Source organism: Balearica regulorum, chromosome 4 (genome assembly GCF_011004875.1).
Source record: "Balearica regulorum gibbericeps isolate bBalReg1 chromosome 4, bBalReg1.pri, whole genome shotgun sequence".
NCBI classification, from domain to species: Eukaryota; Metazoa; Chordata; class Aves; order Gruiformes; family Gruidae; genus Balearica; species Balearica regulorum.
Window position 1 is genome coordinate 15,244,690 of NC_046187.1, and position 23,172 is coordinate 15,267,861.

Here is a 23,172-nt window from a genome sequence, read left to right on the forward strand (position 1 = left end):
GTTCAGAAGATCAGTGGGAATGTACCCAGAGATACTGAGGTTTTTCAGTACATTTTAAGAACTCTATGTCCTTTCAAAAAGGTTTCTAAATTATTGTTAAAGGCAGGAAAATTGTATTGCCAAGCTCAGCCGCTCTAATACATGTATTGCAAACATTTCATCTGCACTCTGAGAGATGGAAATGGCCAATAACAGGAGACTAGCAGACAGTAATCCAACATCAGTAAAGTTTCTTTACATATAGGAGACACGCGTACACAAAAACCCCACGTCTATTAATACCATTGAGTTTAATCTGTTATAGACTCTTGTACAATTCATGGAAATAGTAGTTTAAAGACTAATAATATAAATTAATATAAATGCTTCAGCACTTTAACTTTTTTCTTTTTCTCCTTAATAATAAGCACTTATTGTGATGGAGAGAGTTGCCTTTTGATAAAGCAAACTACATTTTAAGAGCACTGGTCAGGTGGTAGAGTTTAAAGTGGCAGGAATTGAAAAAGATCTATTAACTGGAAGTAATGAAAGAAAAAGGTATCTGACCTGGTGCAGACGTCCTTCCATGAAGAGCAGTTTCAGTAGGCAGGATATCTTTTGAGTTGGAAGTGAACGGTGATTGTCTAAATGTGTCTTCAGAAAAGAAAGGGCTATACGAAAAAATAAGATGTCTTTTTGTAAACAAAATAGCATTTAACAAAAGAAGTAAGTATTATTTTTGACCCTAGCATCTTAATATTGTAACAGATACCATCTTGTTAAAAGCCCTGTTTCATTTACAGAAGTCACGCTGAAAGATACGCAGACCATGAGGCAAGGTGTGGAGAAGAAGCATGCTTTGGTAAAATTGCATCTCAGAGTGAAAACTGAAGTGCTTCCAAAAGGTTTTTAACTACATTTCAACATCACAGATTTGCTATATCACAATACAATATGCATCATTAAAATGAATGCTTCAAAAATTTCTATTCTACTGTCTAAAAATTTGTATTCTAATGTCATATCTGGAGACGGCAATCGGGAAAGGTGGAAAATTTTATTGTTTAATAATCTGAGGTATATAGTAATTATTTTTAAAACAAAACTTTTCAAATTTTAGGTTAAGATGCTGAGTAGTTCTCTTTTGACATGACATTCCATAAATGAAATAACTCCATGAGTTTGATTTTTAAAGCAGGAAATAATTTATCTAAGCTAACTGAATGGTTACTTCCCAAAGAGTATTAACTGCAAAAATTATCAGCTACTTGACTCCAAAAAGCATAGCATGCTTTGGTTTTAATTAACAGGCAGTAAAAAGTCAATTTCAATAGTCAACTGGCATTTCTGTCAAAGTATTTTGTTTTCTGCTCAATTAAAGATTGTAACAGAAACAAGAACTCCTTGTCTACCGTACAGACAGACATCAGTAAGAGGTACATCAGAAAAATCAAAATAGAAAAGGACAGTCTTTCTTGGAAAACTATTTTCTAAGGCAGCATATTCCATTTGCATGCAAACTATCAATTTCTTCTGAACAAAATGAGAATTATACTAAATCTGATCTCTCTCATATTGAGAATCCTTAACAGGCTGGCATATAGTACGTGTTTTAAAGGTGCAGGACAGGAGGCCAGCTCATTTCTGCAGCCTGTTCTTATTCAGTAATAAAATCCAAGAACCTTTTCAGGATAAGGAACGTAGTATAAGGTCTTAAAAAACACTGCACAGTGGGTAGTCCAGACCCATAAAGTATGTGCCAGCAGTACCAAGTTGACCCTACCAGTCCAGATACCCAAGGTGTCAATCTAAACAACAGCACTTGCATAAGTTTTCCTTCATACAGTTTTTCTGCAGAGGGAACAAGGTGTTCTCCACTGAGTCACTTGTATCCTTAGTCAGATCTCTTCTGCCTTTGGGAAATTTGTTGATAGTTAGTTAACTTGATCATGTAACACTTCTGACAATCACATTATTTACTTTCTTAGTAGGTTTTTTGGCCATTATTCACTTTGTGCTGTTCCATACACTGACAGTTAATGGGATATTTTGGTATTTCTACAAAAGTTTGAACATAACCATAAACACAGTCAACATTAGGTTGTGCTGAAGGGTAAGGCGTGACTGCCCCAAACCTGAATAGTTCAGTGTGTGCAGACAGCTGAACGCATAATACTCAAGAAAACAAGTGATCAGGATAAAGTAAACCAGCTCCAGCCCACATGTGCAACATTTAACTTTTTCCAAGACTCACACTCCTACTCAGGGGTGACATAATATAAAACAGACTGACGCTGTATAAAAATATGGCATCATTTATTGCAACATTCCTCTCACTGGTTTAATAATGATTTGAAAGCAAAACACCAATAAAAAACGTTTTATTACTGTTGTAACTCTTCAAAATCTTGTAATCCACTCAGGTTTCCATGTTGGCCTGCATGCTGGTGCCTTAGATTCAGTCACCGGGACACTGCTCATTGCTGGCTCTAAGCAAAATGGATGATGCAGAGCTTAGCTGATTCAGGCTAGGCCATATATCATGAGCAGGTTGCTGTTGAAGACTGCATCATGTTGTGTCCCAAGGATTTCCCTCTCCATCATTGGCCTCCGGTGAATTACAGAACCATCCTTGGATACCTCTTTTCTAACTTCCTCTAGAAGGGCAGCTGAGTGTCTTCAGTGTTGGCCCTATTATTATTTTTATTTCAGCAGATATGTCTTCCAATTCCCAGTGCAAAGTATGGAGGGAGGAGCTCCTGCTTCATAGTAAGAAACTACATAAATTGTTCTCAATCACTGTGCAAAGTCCCTTCTGATGAAGATTAAGCTTTAGGATTTTTTTTTTCCAGTTTTATGGCTACACAGATCTCTAGATGAAAGAAACTTATCTTGGCATCTTACACTGGCGTACTCACTTCAGATCGTTTGCTTCTCCACTTTCTGTCTTCATATCACAGATGGCAGGCTCTACCATCTCACTCAGCCATTGAACTGTGAGGAATCCTTGCCAGTTTCGGCTGCTTAAGCAAAGTCATATGGAAGTATATGCTTGCAAAGTCCAGGAATACTCACAGGAGGAATAGCAACAGAGAGGCAACAGTTAGAAATGTTAATATGGAATAAGACAGCAAAAAGTGCTTGCATACCCCATTTTGCTGGGCTTTGCTGATTTAAGACTCTCACCAATGACACAGCTCAATCTCTGCTCCCCAGCTACTCACAGGTGGACAACACTGACTTCACCTTGGTTCTCTGCAGCTGTCAGCAAATTTCACATAACAATTGTGATTCAAATGCCTTTCTGTCATTACTCCAGATGTAGGTTGGTGAGCCAAACTGCAACATCACACGTTTTCTTAATGCAGTCTGAGTGCCTCTATCCTCCACTGGCTGCTCCATCACATTTTATTTTTGAGAAGGCATCACACCCTTACCAGCAAAGACTTCCAGCTGTTTGTTTGGTTTTGGGTGGGGTTCATTTGGCAAGGTCTTTCAAGTCAATCTGTTTGAACTCGCAGGACTTAGTAGACTGACTCACTTCCCCTTAAGAAGCTCTTCTCATTCATGTCTTCTTCTGTTGATAGATAGGTAAGATAAGAAAAGCACCCGGAAGAATTGAATCAGGCACTCAGCATTTCATGCCCTGATGGGTAGCAGCCATTATCAGGACTTCTCAGTAAAGCTCAGTGCAAGTTGGACAACTCAGTGCAAGCCAACTGTGCTACCCTCTTAAAAGGTGGCAGTCAGAAGAAGGGGAAGTTACCTTTGAACTGTCCTCAACCTTTCCAGTTTGAATTATCTTTGATAGATCCAAAAGTAGCCCTGGATTCTCACACCAGTCCTGCTGGTAACATCATGAGACATGAAAATCTATTTTCAACTATTTGTCACCCCCTCCCTGCAATGCACACTGGATGAGTAGTTAGGACAATATGTGCATTTATCTCCATATGTATTTCTTAGGCTTATGCTTTTTAAGTAGTCATGGGCAGGCTATGTAGGCTGCAGATCCCACAGATTCCCAAACTAGCAAATATGGGAAGCATTCACAGTAGCGAGAAGTTCAAAGCTCAATTTAATTGTCTTTCAACTTGTAACATCAAAAAGTCCCTAATGAACATTTACTTAGCCGGTCAGTTTATTAAAAACAATTTATTTATTTATTTATTACAGTTACTACGAATGAATGGGATAGGCCTAGGAATTTAAGAACAACATATTTTAGAGATCTTTTCTTCTGCAACTGAAATGCTTTTCAATTTCTGTCTGGACAAAGTTGTCTTAGTTAACAGGCACCGAACACGTTGGGCACTTCTGTAGAAGGGACTGCAGAGGCACAGAAGGTCTTACTCTGTCTTTGAAGGAACACTTTATCACTTCAGTGTGCTCAGTCTCCAACCCAGCCACACTGATTAAGGAACTTTCAGGCAGGAAATAAATGTACTCTTGCCAATTTCTGCCTACTCCTCACCATGGGCTTCTAACTTTTTTACCAATTCTAGCTCCCACTTATTACATAAGAGCTTTGAATTTTCCCATAGGGACACCTCACTTTGCTGCTCACGTATATGTAAACAACTCGTGGGCTTGTTCCCAGCCACAATACTGTAAAGCGTGTATTTCTTTAACAGCACGTGCTATAATTGGATCATGGTTTTAATTCCTGGAAAATTTCATCTATTTTATTAATGTGACTGTAATCTTTAACAAATGTTTCATTAGCATTGTCATACAGTCTGACCTCTAAAAATTCATCTCTAGAAGGCATTGAGATAATAGAAATACTAAATTGAAATTTTATTAAAGAAATCAAAGTTTGACAGAAGACTGAATCAAAAATCACCTCTTCTTTCATTGGTCCATGTCTTAAAATCCAGTTGTCAGCCTGTTCTTTCCTCAAGCGCTCATGTACTATGCAGTTTCTTTTAAGTTTCAGTTTTTGTAGAAAAAAATAGAAAAAATAATTCTTAAAATGATGTGTGAATACTTGATCAGAGGAGAACAGTCATTTTGGCCCAAAGGCCTTTTGTCTCATGAACTCTAAGCAATCAGATCTACAGGTGTAATTTTTCAGATATAGGTTACATTACCCATGAAAATATCTTACACTTGTAATATCAGGTCACATTTGTGGGAGACAGACACATTTGAGTTCACAAGGCAAAATGAAGCAATGCCATTTACACTACAGCTTTGCAGATAACAATGGACTGTACTTACCTCGCTGTAGTTCTCATGGTGTTATCTTTATTGTGGTTGTGCTCTTTGCTCACCTTTTCTGCAGAGGAACATACAAGTGTTTTTGTGATTAGCATATATCATATTTTCCCTATCAAGTTTTATTCAGCAGAACTATTTTAATGCTTTCTGATAACAGCATAATCCAGAGTAACTTAGGGTAAATGGTTACAGGATGATTAGAGAATGGGCATGACCTTATTTAAACTAACACCTAACAAATTTTTTCAGCTTCATATTTCAGTGTTGGTGCTCCATGCAAAGTGTGCAATACAAGCATTCATTAAACATAGTGCTGATATCACTGCCTTTATGTAATAGTTGAGGTTCACCTTCTTTGTCAAGAGAAATGGACAGTGCAGCCCCAGGAGCACTGCGTGCTGCAGCCACTGGCTACTTACACCAGTAACTGCCATCTATAGGTTCCCCTATACAACAAGGCCTGGATCAACCAGTTGTCACAAATTATTTAATTATCTTTCAAAAATACAGGAGTTGAACTCCGGCTTTTCTAATTCAGTTCAAATATTGTGAACCTGACCTGACTGTCACAGTGCTCCAAAGCCTATGCTAACTATGGGGGACATTTGGCAAGACTTTTGTGTTCCAAACACGAGGGTAGACGGGCTCTAACTCCCATTATTTTTCAGCCTTAGCAATCACACTTTCATAGCACCTTAATGGTTATACACAATCTCTCTTTTTGTTGTTTAAATTCAACTACTGACTATTTCCACTGCTTTTACCTGATAACTGGAAGAGCAGCTCAGATGCCATCTTCACTGATATATCTTGGCTGAATAGATTTCTTTCTGGGAGCACACGACCTTCTGGTGCCTTCTGTATGTGTTCGCTAATGTCTCGCCCTAATAAAGTGCTGTAGCCAACATTTTGGCTGGGTTGGCTGGGTGACACTGAAGCCTGCGAATCATGAATGTCGACTTCCATTGGTTCTTCCTTTATCTTTACCATCTGGGTTTCCTTGTAACTCTCAGCTGCAAATATGTGTTTAAAAAAATAAACAACCACCACAATTATTTAATTAGGCTACAATTTTTCAGACTACTCAAAGCAGGAATCACAATTACAAAGTTGTAATTTGTATACCATATCACTGCAAATGGTAAGGGAAGCAAGCGGCTGACTGCTACAGTATTCTTCTGGGGCTTATAAATAGAAGCAATCTCTTGAAAATAATTTTTCAAACTAGAGAGCAGAAAACAGTTGCATATTTGTAAATATGAGAGTTATATCACTTTCTATGAATACTGGGTTATCACATACCAGTTAGTGAAGCTTTGTTTTTATTTATTAAATGAAGTTGCAACTGCACACCAGCTCTCCAAAGGTGGGTGGGCACTGAAGACCTCTTACAAACTTTAAGTTACTCTTTATCAGCAGAAGTCCCAGCACAGGCAGTCAGAAGTATTGGTGTGGGGATAGGGGTGGAGGAGGAAACCTCATCTGCTCCTCTTCCGCTCTCTCTTTTATGGAAAATTCCAGATAACTATGTGAAGAACTGGTTTGTTACCTGTGCGTATGCTTTCAAGATGAGAGGAGTATTCTGGGGCCCATGCTTTTCTAAGGTCTGATTTTGTAACTAAGCATAGATATTCCCTCATGCATTACAAAATCCAATAACCTTAACGACCAGTTTCCATAAGCTCATATCCTTCCCTCCTTGCCTTCCTCTCTGGTGTCCTAGGTCCAGCAAACAAAACCATAGTCTAGAAGCCAATTTGTAGTTCACTTTCTACACTTGAGATTCCCTGGGTGTTGCTGAATGCTCTGGTTTGGCTGCAGGGTACATGATCATTTTTTCTTCAGAATAAAAGCTCTGAATTCTCAAAATCAAGGCTCTAAGGTAATTAGACTACCAGACCCCAAATATCTGTATCTTTTGATTCAGACTTTCTGCTGTCAAAAGAGAAGTTGAAAACCTATAGAATTTATTCTCAATTTAGTTTCAAAGATGATGACCTTTTAAATCATTTTCATTCACAGCGCTCCTGAAAGGACACTGGTATCATGGCAGAACTGCCCAACTAGGTGTTACCTCTGCTGGCTGGATGCTGACCAGACACTCCAGAAACAGGCAGCCTAAGACAGGCAACATGCCTGGGAGAATCAAGAAAATAAATAAATGCATGAACATAGTTAAATACCAGTAAGAAATCATTCCAACAACAAAAAAAAAAGTACATGGGATTTATTAATTTTGCCTAAACCTGTACACGTACTTCTGGTACTAGCAAAGATACTGCAAACCTTAAGGAAAATCTGCTTCTGTTTACTCATGATTAGCACATGCCCTAAATTGTCACCTATGTAGCCTCCGCAGCTGGTGTCAAGGGAAAGTGCAAGTTTAAATTGCTCAGAATTCATGGCCAAAGGAGGAAAAGGCAACCATAGCACCCAGCAAAAGAGGCTGTGGTAGAGGGTAGGGACAGGCATGCTACAGCATACAGAGCCAGAGAAGCAGAGAGCTTAGATGCTCAAGAGGATTAGAACCTAAGAGAGCAGTCTGGCCCTTGTCCAGACTAGGGGGATGTGATCAGATCTATGACCGTGGGCCAGCATGTTAACTGGTGCAGACAGGGGCTGGCCATCCTGATAGCATCAAGTCACTGATGGAGGCACTCTGCACAATGAGTTTCCTCACATGGAAGTTTCCTTGTCACCTGTCAAATTTTACTACTTAGAAGGCACTGATATTAAAAATAAATAAATGAATACCAGTTTGTAAGAAAAAGCCCAAACACAAACAGTATTTTCTATTAACTTTGGGTCAGAGAGAAGAAAAGGGGGTGATAGTGGATCCACTAACTTAATTTGATACACTAATCTGTTGCTGATCTCTGTTTTTCCCCTCCTAACTCACATATGATTGTGTCAGCCTCACAGATTTTATTCCAAGTGTGAACGTTTCAAACACCACCAGGCTTTTTGTTTTCAATTACTTAATATTACAATGAATCTCAGAGGCACCAAAACATGTTTTGGTCATCCCTGATAACATCCTCAAGCTAGTCAACTAGTCGGTGTTATCTTGTAGTCTCTATCTCTTCTGTGTCTAGAACAGAATCCCTTTAGCCTGAAGGCACATGCATTCCACCTAAAATTCAACTGATGTGTGTCACCAAGTCCTTTTTCATTCCTGTGGTTTCTCCCTCTCCCCACATTCCTGTTGTTCTTAAGTGGAGGAAAAAGTGGCTTTGCTGCCTATAGCTCTTAAAAAAAAAGAAAAAAAAAAAAAAAAAAAGGGAAGCCAGGAGATAAAAGCCACTTGGATATGTTCCAGGAATGATTTACATGAAGTGCTTTCAATCTTTTCTTATGACATTTCTTGACCTTTAAAAGAAACGCATAAACATTGATAAAAATCTTTACTATCTATGATCCACCAGATACATTTCAGACTTTGGAAATTTTCATAGTGAATTCTCAACTGGAGACAAGTTAGAAATATCATATAATGCCTTTTGTGTCCTGTTAAGCAGGTTTTTCTCTTCTCTTTTTTCTAATTTATTTAAAGCTTCCATTAGCTCTATTATAAAACCACAGAACATTGCATCTGCACTGAAAAGTGTAAAAATAGCATGCTGTGCATTGAAAGTGAACACAGAACAGCAAAGGAACGCATCAGGTAACACTGTCAATCAAAAGCTCAGGTAACTCCGCAAACAAATGAGTTCTTCAGATGTCTGACAGACCGAGTTCTGCACCCAGCTGCCAAATTTAGGTGCAGAGTCAAGCTGACCTTTGCTGCTCTCTCTGCTTTTAAAATATTCTTTCTATTTCTGTTCCTGCTCCACACAGTTTAATTCCCTGTCCTGCAAATGCTTTTGAATCGAACTGATACGACCCCAACTAAGGCAAGAGTCAAGCAATACCGATGACCTTCTCTCCCTCACAATCAGCTAGCACTCAAATTGCCCTAACTAAATTTACATATTTGATCATTTCCTTTGACCTTTATCTTCCCAGCTGCACCCTTTTGATCTGACAGAATGTCCCTGCCAAAGGGGAATCCTGTCATACTCTGATTCCCAAAACCAAAGACACACAGAAGAGCAAAGGCGGGGGGATGGTGGGGTGGTGTCCTCTGTGATAATTTGACATGAGGTAACAAAAGGGAAACACAGACAGTCTGTCCCATGAGCGGCAGTGACTGGCATACAACCCAGTTATGCTAGATCTTGTGCTGGTGAAAGACTGTAAGGTTATGCCCATACCCATCTCACCATACAGGCAGCCAAACTGTAACTTTCTGAAGATTATTTTCCCTTCTGTGCTACAGACAGTTCATTTGTGGATACTTACGTAAGGAAATAAGGGGTATCTCACACAGTTGTAGCACAGCTAAAGTTTTTCAAGTCAAGGACTGGTACACCAAAACGTCTCCTGGTTCAAATAATTAAAATCATGATAGCTTTGGCTTTTTTCCATTTTGCATTTCTCCTTGACTAGATGGGCTAGGTTAAATAAAATGCAATGTATCAGAATACAAAGTTAGTATACTAAGAGTAATTTTCTTCATGCCAGATTTTTATAGAAATACAGACATCTAATTCCTAGTAAAAATCAGTGGAGGATAAAGACTCAAGTAGCTTTAAAGTATCCAGACTGTAACCTCCTAAATAGGGTCTGCTATTCATTCAAAACTAACCTGGATGAAGCTCAGAACAATAGCACAGCAGTGAACATTGCTCATCTGGCAGAAGATGAACTAAATCACCTAATACGCCTTTTTCTGCTGTTAACTTTGTGGTATGGAAACAGCTTAACAAAATAAGAGAAACTTACTGCATACGTGGATGTCAAGTCACGAGATGCTGTTTCTTTACAGAGAAGTATAATGTTTAATCAGCCGATTTATAAAAGCCTCAATGAACTTCATCCTATTCACACTGAGACAGTTTTTCCACATCAGATATGAGAAATGCAGTATTGGACAGGCTTGTTCCAGGAGGAAGTAATTTCTTCCACAGCTTTCAGGTTCTCTGGCATTCCCAAGTGCAAGGAATTCCAAAGTACTGGCACTTGCTTAAAAAACCCAAACACGACAGATATATAGAACAATAATTGTGCTACCTAAAAGCTCAGGGTATAGCATTCATCCCTGAAAGCCTGACAGTGTCACCTCAAGAAGGTGTAGCAGTAAGCATGCCTCTGAAATTTAGTCTTAGAGAACACCTCCCTACAGCCTAGGACAGAGATTGCCAAGTTTTAGAAAGAGCTTATTCAAGCTACTTCTCTCAGAAAGTTGGGACTGCCACACTCCAATGCAAGCCGTGCACAAGTCAGCAATGTGCCCTCATGGCCAACCATATTCTGGGCTGTATTATCAAATGTGCAGCTATCAGACAGAGGGAGGAGATTCTTACTCTCTATTCTGCGCTTATGAGACTGCATTTAGAGTACTGTGCCCCATTTGGGGCTCCCCAGTACAGGACTGACACTGACATCCTGGAGTACATTCAGTGGAAGGCCACCAAGATAGTTAGGGGGCTGCTGCAAGATGTGAGAGGAGAACAGCTAAGAGAACTGGGTTTGTTCAGCCTTAAGAAAACAACACTAAGGGGACACTTTATTGCTGTTGACAACTCCCTAAGGTATAAAGGGAAGGTATAGAGAAGTTAGAGTCAGACTTCTCTCAGAAATGTGCCGTGATAGTACAAGAGTCAACAGACAAGTTGGAGCATGGGAAATTCTGTTTGTATATACAGGAAAAAATTCACTCTCAGGATGGTGAAATACTGGCACACAGTGCTGAGAGAGGTTGGGGTCTCCGTCACTAGACACAATCAAAACTTACTAAGACCCTCAGCAGCCTGGTCTTGTTGGACCTGTTTTGAGAAAGAGTTTGGATTAGATGATCCCTGGAGGTCCTCTCCAAACTAAATTATTCCATGAATCATCGGCATTTGATCAGACCAGCTGCAGTTTTATGCAGAATTTTCAAAACATTCAAGCAAGGGAAAGCTACAACATCCTTGGGTAACACTTGTTCTAGTGCTGCATTAGCAATTTTTCTTAATGTCCACTCTGAACCTTCCAAGCTGCAGCTGGTAGCTGTTGCCCCTTCTTTTACCATCTGCCACTACAGAGAAGAGTTTGACTCCACTGCTCTTCTAAGTTTCCTTCGAGTAGTTGCAGGCTGCAATTAGATCTGCCCTTAATTCCCCTTTGCCAGACTGAACAGGCCTGGTTCCCTCAATGCCTTCTTGTAGGTCACGAGTCCTAGACCCTTAATCAGGTCTGCTGCCTTCCTCTAGACCATCTAATAATTCTCAACAGCCCTGTTGAACCATGGAGCCCAACACTGGTACAGTATTGCACATACAGGAAGTAGAAAGGTTTTAAGGAGCATCAGGGAATCTGAGAAAGAGACAGACTGAGACAGAAACAGACTTTCCTCTTAGAGAAGTCTGTTGCCTCCCTGGGTCCCAGGTTAAGGACATCACTGGAAAACTTCCTAGCCTGGTATGGCCCTCAGGAAAAAACAGTGAAATACCTCACAGGATCTAAGGGGTGTTCCTCTAAGAAGGTGCCATGGCTGACAGCCCAGATGAAGTGCCTCTACACCAATGCACGAAGCATGAGCAACAAACAGGAGGAGCTGGAAGTCACCATGCTGCTAGAAAGCTACAATCCAGCTCCAATTAGTGAAACTTGGTGGGATGAATCCCATGACTGGCATGTGGCTCTCAGTGGCTACAAGCTGTTCATAAGGGACAGGTGAGGAAAAAGGGGTGGAGGGGTTGCCCTCTACATCAAGAAATGGGTAGAATCTGAAGAGCTGTCTCTGAAGAATAGCCACAAGCAGGTTGAAAGGTTATGGGTAAGAATTAGAGACCAAGGCAGCAAAGGGAACCTTGTGGCTGGTGTCTACTACAGGCTGCCTGATCAAGGGGAGCCTATGGACAAAGCCTTCTTACTCCAGATACAGGAGGCATCGCGCTCACAGGCTCTCATCCTGCCGAGGGACTTCAACCACCCTGACATCTGCTGGAAAAGTAGCACGGTGAGCTGTAGGCAATCCAGGAGACTCCTGGAATGCATTGAGGATAACTTCTTAAGCCAGGTAATAGACAGCCCTACCAGAGGGGATGCAATACCGGACCTGATTGTCACCAATGCAAATGAGCTAACTGGTGATGTCAAGACTGGAGGTAGCCTGGGCTGCAGTGATCATGCACTGGTTCACAGTCCTGAGGGATATGGGACAGGCAAAGAGTAAAGTCAGGACCCTAAATTTTAGGACGGGGGGTCTGAGCAAACCGATCTAGTTGAAGATGTCCCTGCCCATTGTAGGGGGTTGGACTAGATGACCTTTAAAGGTCCCTTCCAACTCAAACCATTCTATGATTCTATGCAGCACTCATCTGTTCGAGAGGGGACGCACTGAACATGCTCTTCTAATGCAGCACAGTCTGCTTTTCACTTTGAGATGAAAGTCAAACCCCAGTGCACAGATTTAATAAAAAGCACAAGTCGTGTAGTAAATACTGCTTTTGCTGATACAATAGCTGTCCAATGACTTTCCACTGCTGAAATCAAATGAATTGTTAAATCATTCATGCTTCTTCTCACCATTTTATTTAAAACTTCATCCTGCAACTAAAATTCTAAGTTGCTCACATTTGCTGAAATGCCCATCAGCTGTACAAATCAACTTTATGAATCAACTTAGAAAAGAAAGCCTTTCCTGTATGTCTCATAAATTAGACACATGTACTAGTTTTCACAATCAAGCAGACAGGGGTAACTAGTGGGTCAACTTGTACCACCTTTAAAAGCTTTCAGTACAGAGAATTGGGCATTTTGTTATAATAATTGTTCTGATTTACTAGAAATAAACATGCCCTAAACTAGCTTAAATAAAACCTCAGAGGAAGGGAACAGTTGGCAAGCCCTGAAGGTTCTGCTACAGAGGCACAACAAGTAACATCTGATGTTCCCTAGGGCGCTGTGCTTGATGCTTTATTTTGCTAGTATTTTTTCAAACTGCTGTTTATATAAGACTATGTCAATGGGCCTTGAATCAATGCAACAGGATCCTGCATTAAAAAAAATAAAATCACAAAATGGCTCATATTTGTTAAAGTGGAACCTCTGAACTCCCACGTTACAGAATTTTGCAATTACAAGTTTAGTTTTGCAAAAATGCAAGCCAAAAAAAAGAGGGGGGGGGAGCAAATTAAAGCAATAATTTGTGATACATACACATCTACTGCTCCTTCCATTTAAATGGTAGGATTATGGTGCTTACCTGAAAGACCCTACTTGCAGAACACAGCCAACCCCTCAAAACATAGATGAAGAAGAATTTGAATAAAATTCTACATATGCAGTGAACTGTTATTTTACAACATATTCCAATCTATGCAAATCTCCTAGTTCAAGAAAATTCTAGTCTTAGCATTTGTGCAGCAAGCTGCACCTTTGCAGAGAGCCTGGCTCCATTCTCCTCTATTTACAAGCTGACTCTCCAAAGGCAAGGGGGACTTCAAGAGGCCCTTTGCAAATCCACAATTGTCCATCCACAATCCTCTGACACTTTGAAAAAAATTGCCATGCCCACTCTCCATAGCTTTGTGGCAACTCCCACCTGGCTGAACATCATCAAGGAATAGCAGTAAAGCAAAGGATCAGGGTGTTTGTTTAAACAAATAAATCAAAATCCAGAACACCAAAAGAAGCATATTTGAACCACAGACATTATGATTTCTCATTATTCCAAATTATCTAATCTTTTAAATTAACACAGTTTTCATTAAATGTCAAGATTACCTTGACATGGGAAAAAGGAAGAAGATGAATTGCAATAACTTACAGGGATAGTATAGCATCTACTGAACTAAAAGCTAGGCTCTGTTATAAGGTATCTGTTCTGCTGTGATTTTTGTTGTTAAGTGGGGTTTTTTAAGATCCATAAGGGAAAAAAACCTTAAACTTTTCAGACTTCCATCCTTCGCACTCTATACTTCTCCTGGGAACAGGCAATATTTTTTTGCATTTTTTCCTGCTTTTGGGTTTAGACATTAATGTTGTCATGGTACATGGCAAAACCCATCAACAGGTAAGAATCCATTACTAGTTGGGTTCTTTTGGGATTATGTTATTATGCAGATGTCATAGAAAAGCTTATTAAACTGAATGAATGTACCGTGGCCTGATATGAACTTCATGGAGTACAGCATTGGCAGGAGAGTCTCAAAATCTTGAAAAAAAAAAGTCTGGAACCTGACACATTACAATAATAGATCTAGCTATCTAGAAACTTGTATCTTTTTTTATGCTGTAAATTAAAACACAGCTTCACTCTAACCATCCACAATCAATTTCACATTTCTGTTGGTTAAAAAAACTAAACAACAAAACAACAACAAACGGGAGCGTAGGGGGATTTAATCTGGTGATGTGACTTGCCATGGCTTGCCATCTCTCTAGTTCCCATCAAGAGAAACTCTTACTTTGGGTCATAAACTTCCCTGCTTACTTTTCTGGGCTTCTACAGAAGCACCTGCTGTTGCCCAGAGCTTGCTAATGAGCTATTTAGAGACCAAGGCAAAAAGATGTCCCTGTATTTTCACTCCTCTGCCCATTATCAAGGCTCTCTAAGCAGAGATGAAAACACCCCTGACAGCTCCCCTGCAATCTAGGTACAGAGACTTTTACGAGGTCCAAACAACAGCTGTCTCCAACAACAGCAGCCTAGCTCCATACAAGCACTTCCCAGAAGAGCCCACAAAGTTCTGAAAAAGAAATATATAGGAAGGTTAGTTTCTCTGTCCCCCATGTCACCCAAAGAATGTAGTAATGTACTTTTTCTTCACCATAGTAACAATAAACCAAAAGACTGCCAAACACAGCCCACTAAACCTGGAAAGACTTTGTGACTGCTAAGAATAATAGCTTACTAGCCATGGACCCGTTTTTGTTGTCAATTCACATTGCTATCAACAGCTAAGCATAAAGCCACCCAAGCCTTAAAAGGAAGCAAATCTGACAGCAGCTGTCCAGCCACACACACGTAGTTAGCACTCCTAGTTAGCAAACTTTTTAAACTGATGCTGTCATTTAGTTCCTCTGGAAGTCTGTGCTGTTGCAACTGGTTTTGGTATGAGCTAATTTAAAGCCTTCTCGGATAGTCCTTCACCTCGCTGTGCCCTAACGCACGATGTGCCATTTTTGGAATGGGAGTAGCATTGAGGTGTTCTGGCCTTCATCTTATGTTAGAATTGTACTATCATTCTTTTCCCTTTTTCTTCCTCTTCTTAAATACAAGTTCTAATCTATGTGGTCTCAGTTAAATGTAAGATATATGTAAAAAAAAAATTAACTACAAGGCACGAAATAGGAAATCAGCATAAACATTTTCAAGTGGATAAAGGCTTAATCAAAAAAGGAAAAAAAAGCCCCACCCACCAAACCCCCACAATAACCAGCTGTGCTGAAAGAGGAATTATCATATAATTAGGTGATAATAAATGGAGTTGATCAAGAATGCTTTTGGAATTAATTGTATGCAACATTTTACTTCATGACCTTGGCACAAAAAGTAAATATGCACTAATTGCATCTGCTGATAACCCAGAATTATGAAGCATTGTTGGTACTGGGGAATCGGTGTACTACGAGACACACACAGTGTCCTGGGGACTGAAGTACAAAAAATCCAAAGGAACTGAATAGTACAAAGGTCATGCATTTGCTAGTGATAACAAGGATATGTGCAATATATGGGGAATTGATCCACTGGTAAAAAGAGAGAGGAGGAAAACAATGGGAGTTACTACTGAAATGCAAAATGACTACATTTCACAAATAAGATATAGTTGAAATAAAGGCAAATGTGATTCAGACAACATTTCTAGGAAAGACAGGGACATACTAATGTCATAGTTCAAGGCACCAGGGTAACATATTACTTATAAAATGCTAGTACCTGGAATAGATTTTATACACCTCCAGCTATGCATTCATTTTTGGACAAGAAGGAAAAACACTGTATGCTTCTGAAAGATAATACGTGCCCAAAACATATTAGTGGCATGACTATTTCAGCAGAAAATGAGTTTTTACACTCAAACATTAGCATGTAAATGCAAACATTTATTTTAAATTTCAGTCTCCTCTGAAACCTACCTTTCAATTTACAAGACTGAGTGCATAAAACTGACCAAGGATCACTGGGTGCACCACTTAATTAAACATTTTAAGAAATAAATTAGCTTTTCCATGAAAAAGAACTTGTAAGAATGTAGAAAACTGGTTCAGGTGTATTTGAAATACATTACTTCCATTTCTTATAAGTGATTTTGTGCAACATTTAAGAGGAGTTTAAAATCTTGGAGGGGTGGCACCCTACCAAACAGAGATGAGAGCGATTTGCCCCACTCCACTATCTCCTCAAATCTGTTTGCTTACCATTGGATCTAGTCTCAGTCAAGACTTAGTAATGGACAGAATTCACAGCTCACCTTTGTACATTCATATAAATCATGGTAGTCATTTTATGTTCCTCTGTAAAATGAAGCTTCAAAGTCTACACTGAGGCTTGAACTTTGCCTGCTAACCCCCGAAGACCATTTCTTCCAAATGGTCGTTTCATTTACTTTTAAATGGGCAGATCAGTTGTTAGGAAGTTTTGTTTTGGCTATCTGGATGGAAATGGGCTCTGCCTAGACATGCCCAAGAGACATTATTAGCCTTCTTAGCTTGAGTAATCCTTTGGAAGAAATGCGACTAGGTATCAAGTTTGTGAACTGTGACGTAGAAGATCTGAATCCAAGTGGCAGACAGTGGAGAAAAAACTGGTACAAAAGGTCATAGCATCTCCAGATAAGGTCCAACTCCACCAAAGTAATATGCCGGGCAAGGGCCTGATCTTAAACACTGGTTGTGTGCTGCTAGAAGCATGCGAGTGTCCTGACAGCTTTTTAGCTTAATGAGAAAAGAGAGAGCCTTGTGTGGTAAAACTAAAATAGACAGCTGCGTGTGATTTTTCTCTTGTTACTGTACATTTACCTCTACAGTGACAACTATTAAATGTTCTGTTAGTGTTCTACTATGGTAAAATATGTTTATTCTTCTAGCTTTTCCTAGCTTTAGAGTAGTTTCTGACTGGCGGACAAGTCCCTCCATTATAGGGGCTGGTGATTTGCAGGAAGTCTCTCTTACAGTAGGCACCAGCCCAAACGAGGCTCCCCAGCTGGAACGGCTTTCCACTACACTGTACAAGCTCAGCTGAGAGCTAACAACACAGCACCTCTGTTTGGGAAAAGAGATTTCCCAGTGAAAAATATAAACTGGTGTATCCTTCACATGAAAGGAGACAGCAAGGCCTATGCCTAAATCCCAAGAGGCTCCCAGGAGGCTGCAACAATCGGCAATATTATTGCTCAGGGGATACCAGAAGCATGTACATCAGGAATGCAGAAAGCAAGATACTATCATGTCGGAAATCCCTTGCTGAATTTGTATGCAGTGCAGGTTTTGGTAATTAGTATTACACAGAAGAAAGTGAAAATAACAAAGCAAGGATGTAATCCATTCAGTTTTTACCAAGAATATAGAGCCCAGAAGGACCTGACTTAAACCCAATTATATAATATATATCAAATCTTATAAGGGCACTTGGCTGAAGATTTCCCACAGACAGCAAAACTTCCAGACATACTCATTCCTTTCCTTTTTTTTTTTTTTCTCTTCTCCTTCCAGTACCAGGAAAAAGGAGGAACATTATTCTTGTTTTCACTTTATTCTGAAGAAGTGGCTTAATTGTTTAAGTTCTAAATCACCAAAAACAGAGTGCAGAATTGCTTAAGATAAGCTGGGAAGCCAGTAATGATCTCAGAGTATTCTACCAGATAAAGTAAACATTAAAAAAAAACACTAAAGAGGCTACTTATCTTAGATATTCCTCTTATATTTGTCCTACATTAAACTGTATCTTAGTGTTTTCCTCCTTTATAGTTTCTGCCTTAGATGGTAATTCAGAAAAGTCTAAGTTGAAAACAGTGTGTGATAAACTTGGTATAACCCCACCCACTGGCTGATTCAGGAATACCAACTGCAGCAATTCCGACTGAATAAATCCTAGAGTAATTCTTTACCTTCTCATCTATGGATTAACCAAAAAGACCACTATGAGCAAAAACTGCTTCATCACTAAGAGATCAGAAATGTTAAACTAGCGTATTTCTTACTACAACCTTTAAAGGCTGGGAGTTCCCAACAGAAGTGACTGAAGACTTGACCAAGATTTTATACGTGCCAGATTTCATTCATACAAACAGATATTTAAGGCACAAATATTTGAATATAATAGTCTGTAATAAAACTATTTAAACACAGCCTGCTAGTGCTGAATTCACAATCAAGAACCCCAGTGTCTCTGAAGTATTTGAAAGATCACTAAGTTACGGAGCTCGGTCTTTATGAAAATAGTTACATAAATTTATAGGCACCAAGAAAAATAGTCACAGGTTAACATTCATTAGGCTGCAAAGTTTTGTTACCAGAACACCATACTCGAACCAGTTACTAGCAGCAACAGTGCACTATATCAATAACCAAATGTTTAGTATTTGGGAGTCAGTGAAAAATTGGGAAACTTCTGCTCTGATCAACTTTTGTACCTGGGAGGTATTTTTGCACCATTAACACAGAAGGCTTGCAAATCAATGACTTAAATTCTTCTGCAAATTAAACTGTGCAGGTATGAACAGGAGTGAATTAATTACATGTTAGAATTTATCAGGGAGATCCTAGTCAAAGTCTTTCAGGTATAAATTTGAGCTCAAATTCAATGTTGACACTATCCAATCAAGTCAAATAATTTCAGATAGGTTTGCCAGGGATCTCAGAAGTTACTAAACTTGTAAGCATTTCCACTGGCACCTCTTGCGTTACTTTGGCACACTTAAAAAAAAATAAATCTCGTCCAGTTTTGGAGAAGACTTACAAACTAACCGATTCAGTTCAGGTGCAGCCTCCCAGATTGACTTTCACATCTTGGTTCTTGAAGTCTATTAGAAGTTCAAAGCCTTTTCATCATTCACTTAACCTGTTCCTAGCAGGGAGAATTCTACCCTTTTACTTTCCCTTAAAGTTAAACCTCAATTCTGACAAGTTAGACAAAGCATAATTAGCAGAACATACATTTTTATTTGACTCCCTCCAGCTGTAAGAGTACATATGTGTATACACATGCATACTGTCTACTTGTCTGGCAGAAGGATGTAAAGCAATGCAGGCAAGTTCAAGTGGTTTCCCTAACAGCAGAAAGCTGGGTCAGTTTACATTATTTTTTTTAAACAGCCTATCTTATGATTTTGAGGACAAGATATTGTCAGAAAAAATAAAAGGCTTTAAAAGTCATCATTTATAAAGCTGTATCAAGTACAGTTCAGTGCAGATACACATTCTTATGATGTTAATGAAGTGACACGTGAATAAATTGGTACTAACATGTTTTGGTACATTTTAAAAATGACAATATCTAAAAGCTTTAAGGCATCATTCTTTTGACTTATCCCACAGTCATTAATTTGAAAACCAGAGCACAGATAATTAGATACTATGGTGACCAAACTGAGATGTCTTATGTATACAAACGTGTGTAGACAGACCTTTTCAATTGTTCCTTCACTTACTACTAAAGCTAAATATTCTTCTGCAAGTAACCCTGCTAGTGTGCATGAAAAAAAATTAAGAAGCTGAATATTATTAAAGAATATACCTGAGAGCTTCATGAGGAGCTCAGATGCTGCCTTGACTGACATGTCCTGCCTCATCACGTTTGCCTGTGCTTCCTGTGGCTTGAGTTTCTCCTCAGGGACGTTTGCAACTGAGGCTTCGGATTCCTGGCTGAACACATAGCTGGACTGAGACAAGGCTGAACTTGCAACTTCTTCATCCTTAGGCTCCTCTTTCACTTTAAATTTAGGAGTCAAGGGCTCTTTTTGATTTGCAGCTGCCAAGAAAAGGAAAGAAGTGAGACTTAACGAGGTATGTAATATATAATCATAGAGCAACTAGTAACAAGAAGAAACCATAACCTGAGAAATGCCAGAGAGAGTAACAGAAGCAAGCATGTATTCAAAGATGCTTCAAGAGGTGAACAAACTTCTGCATCTTTTGCACAAAGGGATAGCTCTGAAACTCAAAAACTGCATGTACCAGAGATTAAGAAACCATCCTTCTCCTCTTATTTTGTCCCTATGCCTCCTAAAAGCATTCCCCTGGTCATTTGTAGGTCTTCTATAGGCTTGATGGAAGGTTAAAACATCATTTCACATAAGGGCAAATTTAGCAAAGCCCATGGGTACTACATATTGAGTTCTTAGAGCATGGAAAACAGGCAAGAGATGAAGAGCAGAAAGACAGGAAACCTAAGTGAGGAGTAAAAGGGAAACGAACAGCAAATTCTTAGGTTCTAAAAGTTGGTATCTGTTAAGAAAGAAAACAGGAATTTTCAGCTCTGCACTGGAAAATGCTATTAGAGCACTGTTCCAGGTTCTCCATCCATAAAAAAGAAAGAGCAAGTTTAAAATAATTCCATGTAAGCAGCTGCACAGCCTCAGAGAAGGGTACAGAGATCTTGGGGCTGCTTAAAATCTACACACCAAACAATGTTGTTCTTTAACAGTCTTTCCGATACCCCTTGACAGCAGTAGATCCTTTGCACTGTTTGGTTGAAGGGATAAAACCAAGAACACCTCTTAAGCAGTATTTCCAAACCCAAGCAATATAAATTAACAGGCAGACTGCATGACAAACAGGAGGCTACACTATTTTTCAGCAGCTGCTCTTACAATTCTTTATGCTTGACCATTAAGAGATACTTCCCTCTTAGTGGCTTTTTCGTGATCAAAATTTCACTTTAAATTCCCAGTAACACACAGATGACTTGTTCAGTACCCCAAACTTTGACGAGTTTACATTTTTCTCACCTCTCTCAACCTCTGACTCCACAAATATGATAGACCATTGTCCCCATTTTGTTATCTTCCTAAGCTCTCTCACCACTTACCTCAATACCTCTCCTACATATTTTCCTTCTTCCACATGACAATCCCCTGTCTACCCTCATGACTCTTGCAGATGAGCTCTGTCAAATCTCACTTGGACCACATAAGAAGGATGTACCCCACCACCTCTTTCGCGGGCTGCAGCAGGGCATTAGAAGCCAACGTGCATTGCCTGCTGCAGAGAGCTGTTTGTTTTACAAACCCATTACATTAATAGAAAAAGCCAAGGAACTGGCACATTACAGGGATGGTAATAACCAACTGAAGGGGCAGGTACTAACAGGTCAAATTAATCCAACAAAATCTGGCAACATTCACCGGCTTAAGCCTTTGGTCTACTTTCTCCTCTGGCTCCTCACTTTCCTCACTTATGTTCTCAGATACTCTCCTTCTCAGCAGCTCCCCCAAAATCTGACTCCCAGGGAATGCGAGTTCCTGCATCCCACTGTAAAGTGCTCACCATCTCCCAGAGACCTCAACCCTAAAATATGGGGTACAATTGCCATCTTTATTGCAAATACACACTTCTGTTTGCTACTTTGAGCTTTGTTCATTTTCACATAGTCCACAAACCATTTTGTGGTTTTCTTCATGTATGGGTTTTTTTAATTATTATTATTACTTTTAAAGCTACTACATTACCCTGTAACACAACACATATCTTTTCAGTTTGTATTCCAGGGTTGCTTGATTTTTCTCCTTTCTTACTGGTTGGCCAGCCATTACCAAAGAACAAGATTAAAACAAGTGGTCTAACCAATGTACACATAAGCAGCATGTAGACACACACTGTGCTATTCACTACTTCAGAAATTAAATTACCTTATATGTGTAATTTTTAATATGACCTATAAGCACGTTTCACAGTATCAGGAATTGCTTTTTCCTTAATAAAAAAAAAAAAAAAAGAGCAAAAGCGGAAATATGAAACGTTAAAGCATGCTTTAATTCATCAAAATACAGGTTAAGGCTCTCAAACCAATCATAACTTTACCAAGGTACTTAAAAAAAAATAAAAAAATCCATCTATCATCTCTATCCAGGCTCAGTCTATTTTGGGATTTGACCTGGGGTGAAGAATGGTCACCAAAAAAACCAACCAAACAAAAAAAACCAACAAAAAACCCCCACCAAAAAAACAACCCAAACCTTCTATGCCACACTACCTTCTGCATTCCTTCTCTTTTAAAACATGCCACTCTACCTGCTACTGATATGAAAAATACCTCCACCAGGAGCTGAGTGCAACTGATAGAAAGCATTCTGCCTGAACATTCAGAGAACCTGGAGAAAAAAAATCTTTTTAATTTATTCATTTCAAGAAGGTATTAATTCAAATTGTCCCACAAAATAAAGGAAACATGAGTCTGAGTGAAGAGATAAAGACAACCCACTAAGAACAATCATTAACCTGTGAAGCCAGCTATGTCCTGAAGATGTGCATTTGGCAGTATTACATGAAGGGGAAAAGAAACCCAGACTATTGCTCTTACCTATGTTGCTGGTTCTGCCTATTCTAGCTGCTTTGCTTTGGACAGAAGATAGAATTAATAAATAAGGAAAGAAGAAGGGTTTTATTTCTTTAATTAACTCACAACACATTCCTTGAACTGACCACACTTCCCAAAGTCAAACATTTTAATTGTAGACAAATCACAAAAATAGAAGAGATATTTAATTTATTTTTCTTTCCCCAGAAAACAAAAACAATAAAAATCAGACAACTATTAGGTCAGTTTCAACCCAATTACTTCAATTCATGGGGCTTTTACTCTTTCTTGAAATATACTAAAGCAGATTCCAATGTAAATGAAGCCTAAATAGAAGGACAAAAAAAAAAGGGGGGGGGGGGGGGGGGGGGAGGTTGTCCAGTCTATCAGATCCATACATTAAAACTAGAGGGGGAAAA

The 23,172-nt window shown here is 39.2% G+C and overlaps 1 protein-coding gene across 3 annotated transcripts in view; it reads right to left on the reverse strand.

Annotated features, from left to right (window-relative positions):
• The window catches only part of ZNF827 (zinc finger protein 827), a 134,778-nt gene that overhangs the window by 32,886 nt on the left and 78,720 nt on the right, over positions 1 to 23,172 (reverse strand). For all 3 annotated transcript variants that reach the window (XR_012835228.1, XM_075751249.1, XM_075751250.1), the window contains 4 exons: positions 19,973 to 20,206; positions 5,967 to 6,215; positions 5,203 to 5,260; positions 547 to 650 (listed from right to left, as the gene is read on the reverse strand). Coding sequence is in view for 2 of the 3 variants with exons in the window: in XM_075751249.1 (XP_075607364.1) it covers positions 547 to 650; positions 5,203 to 5,260; positions 5,967 to 6,215; positions 19,973 to 20,206 (645 nt within the window). In the remaining variant the exon portion in view is untranslated. The remainder of the gene's footprint in view (positions 1 to 546; positions 651 to 5,202; positions 5,261 to 5,966; positions 6,216 to 19,972; positions 20,207 to 23,172) is intronic.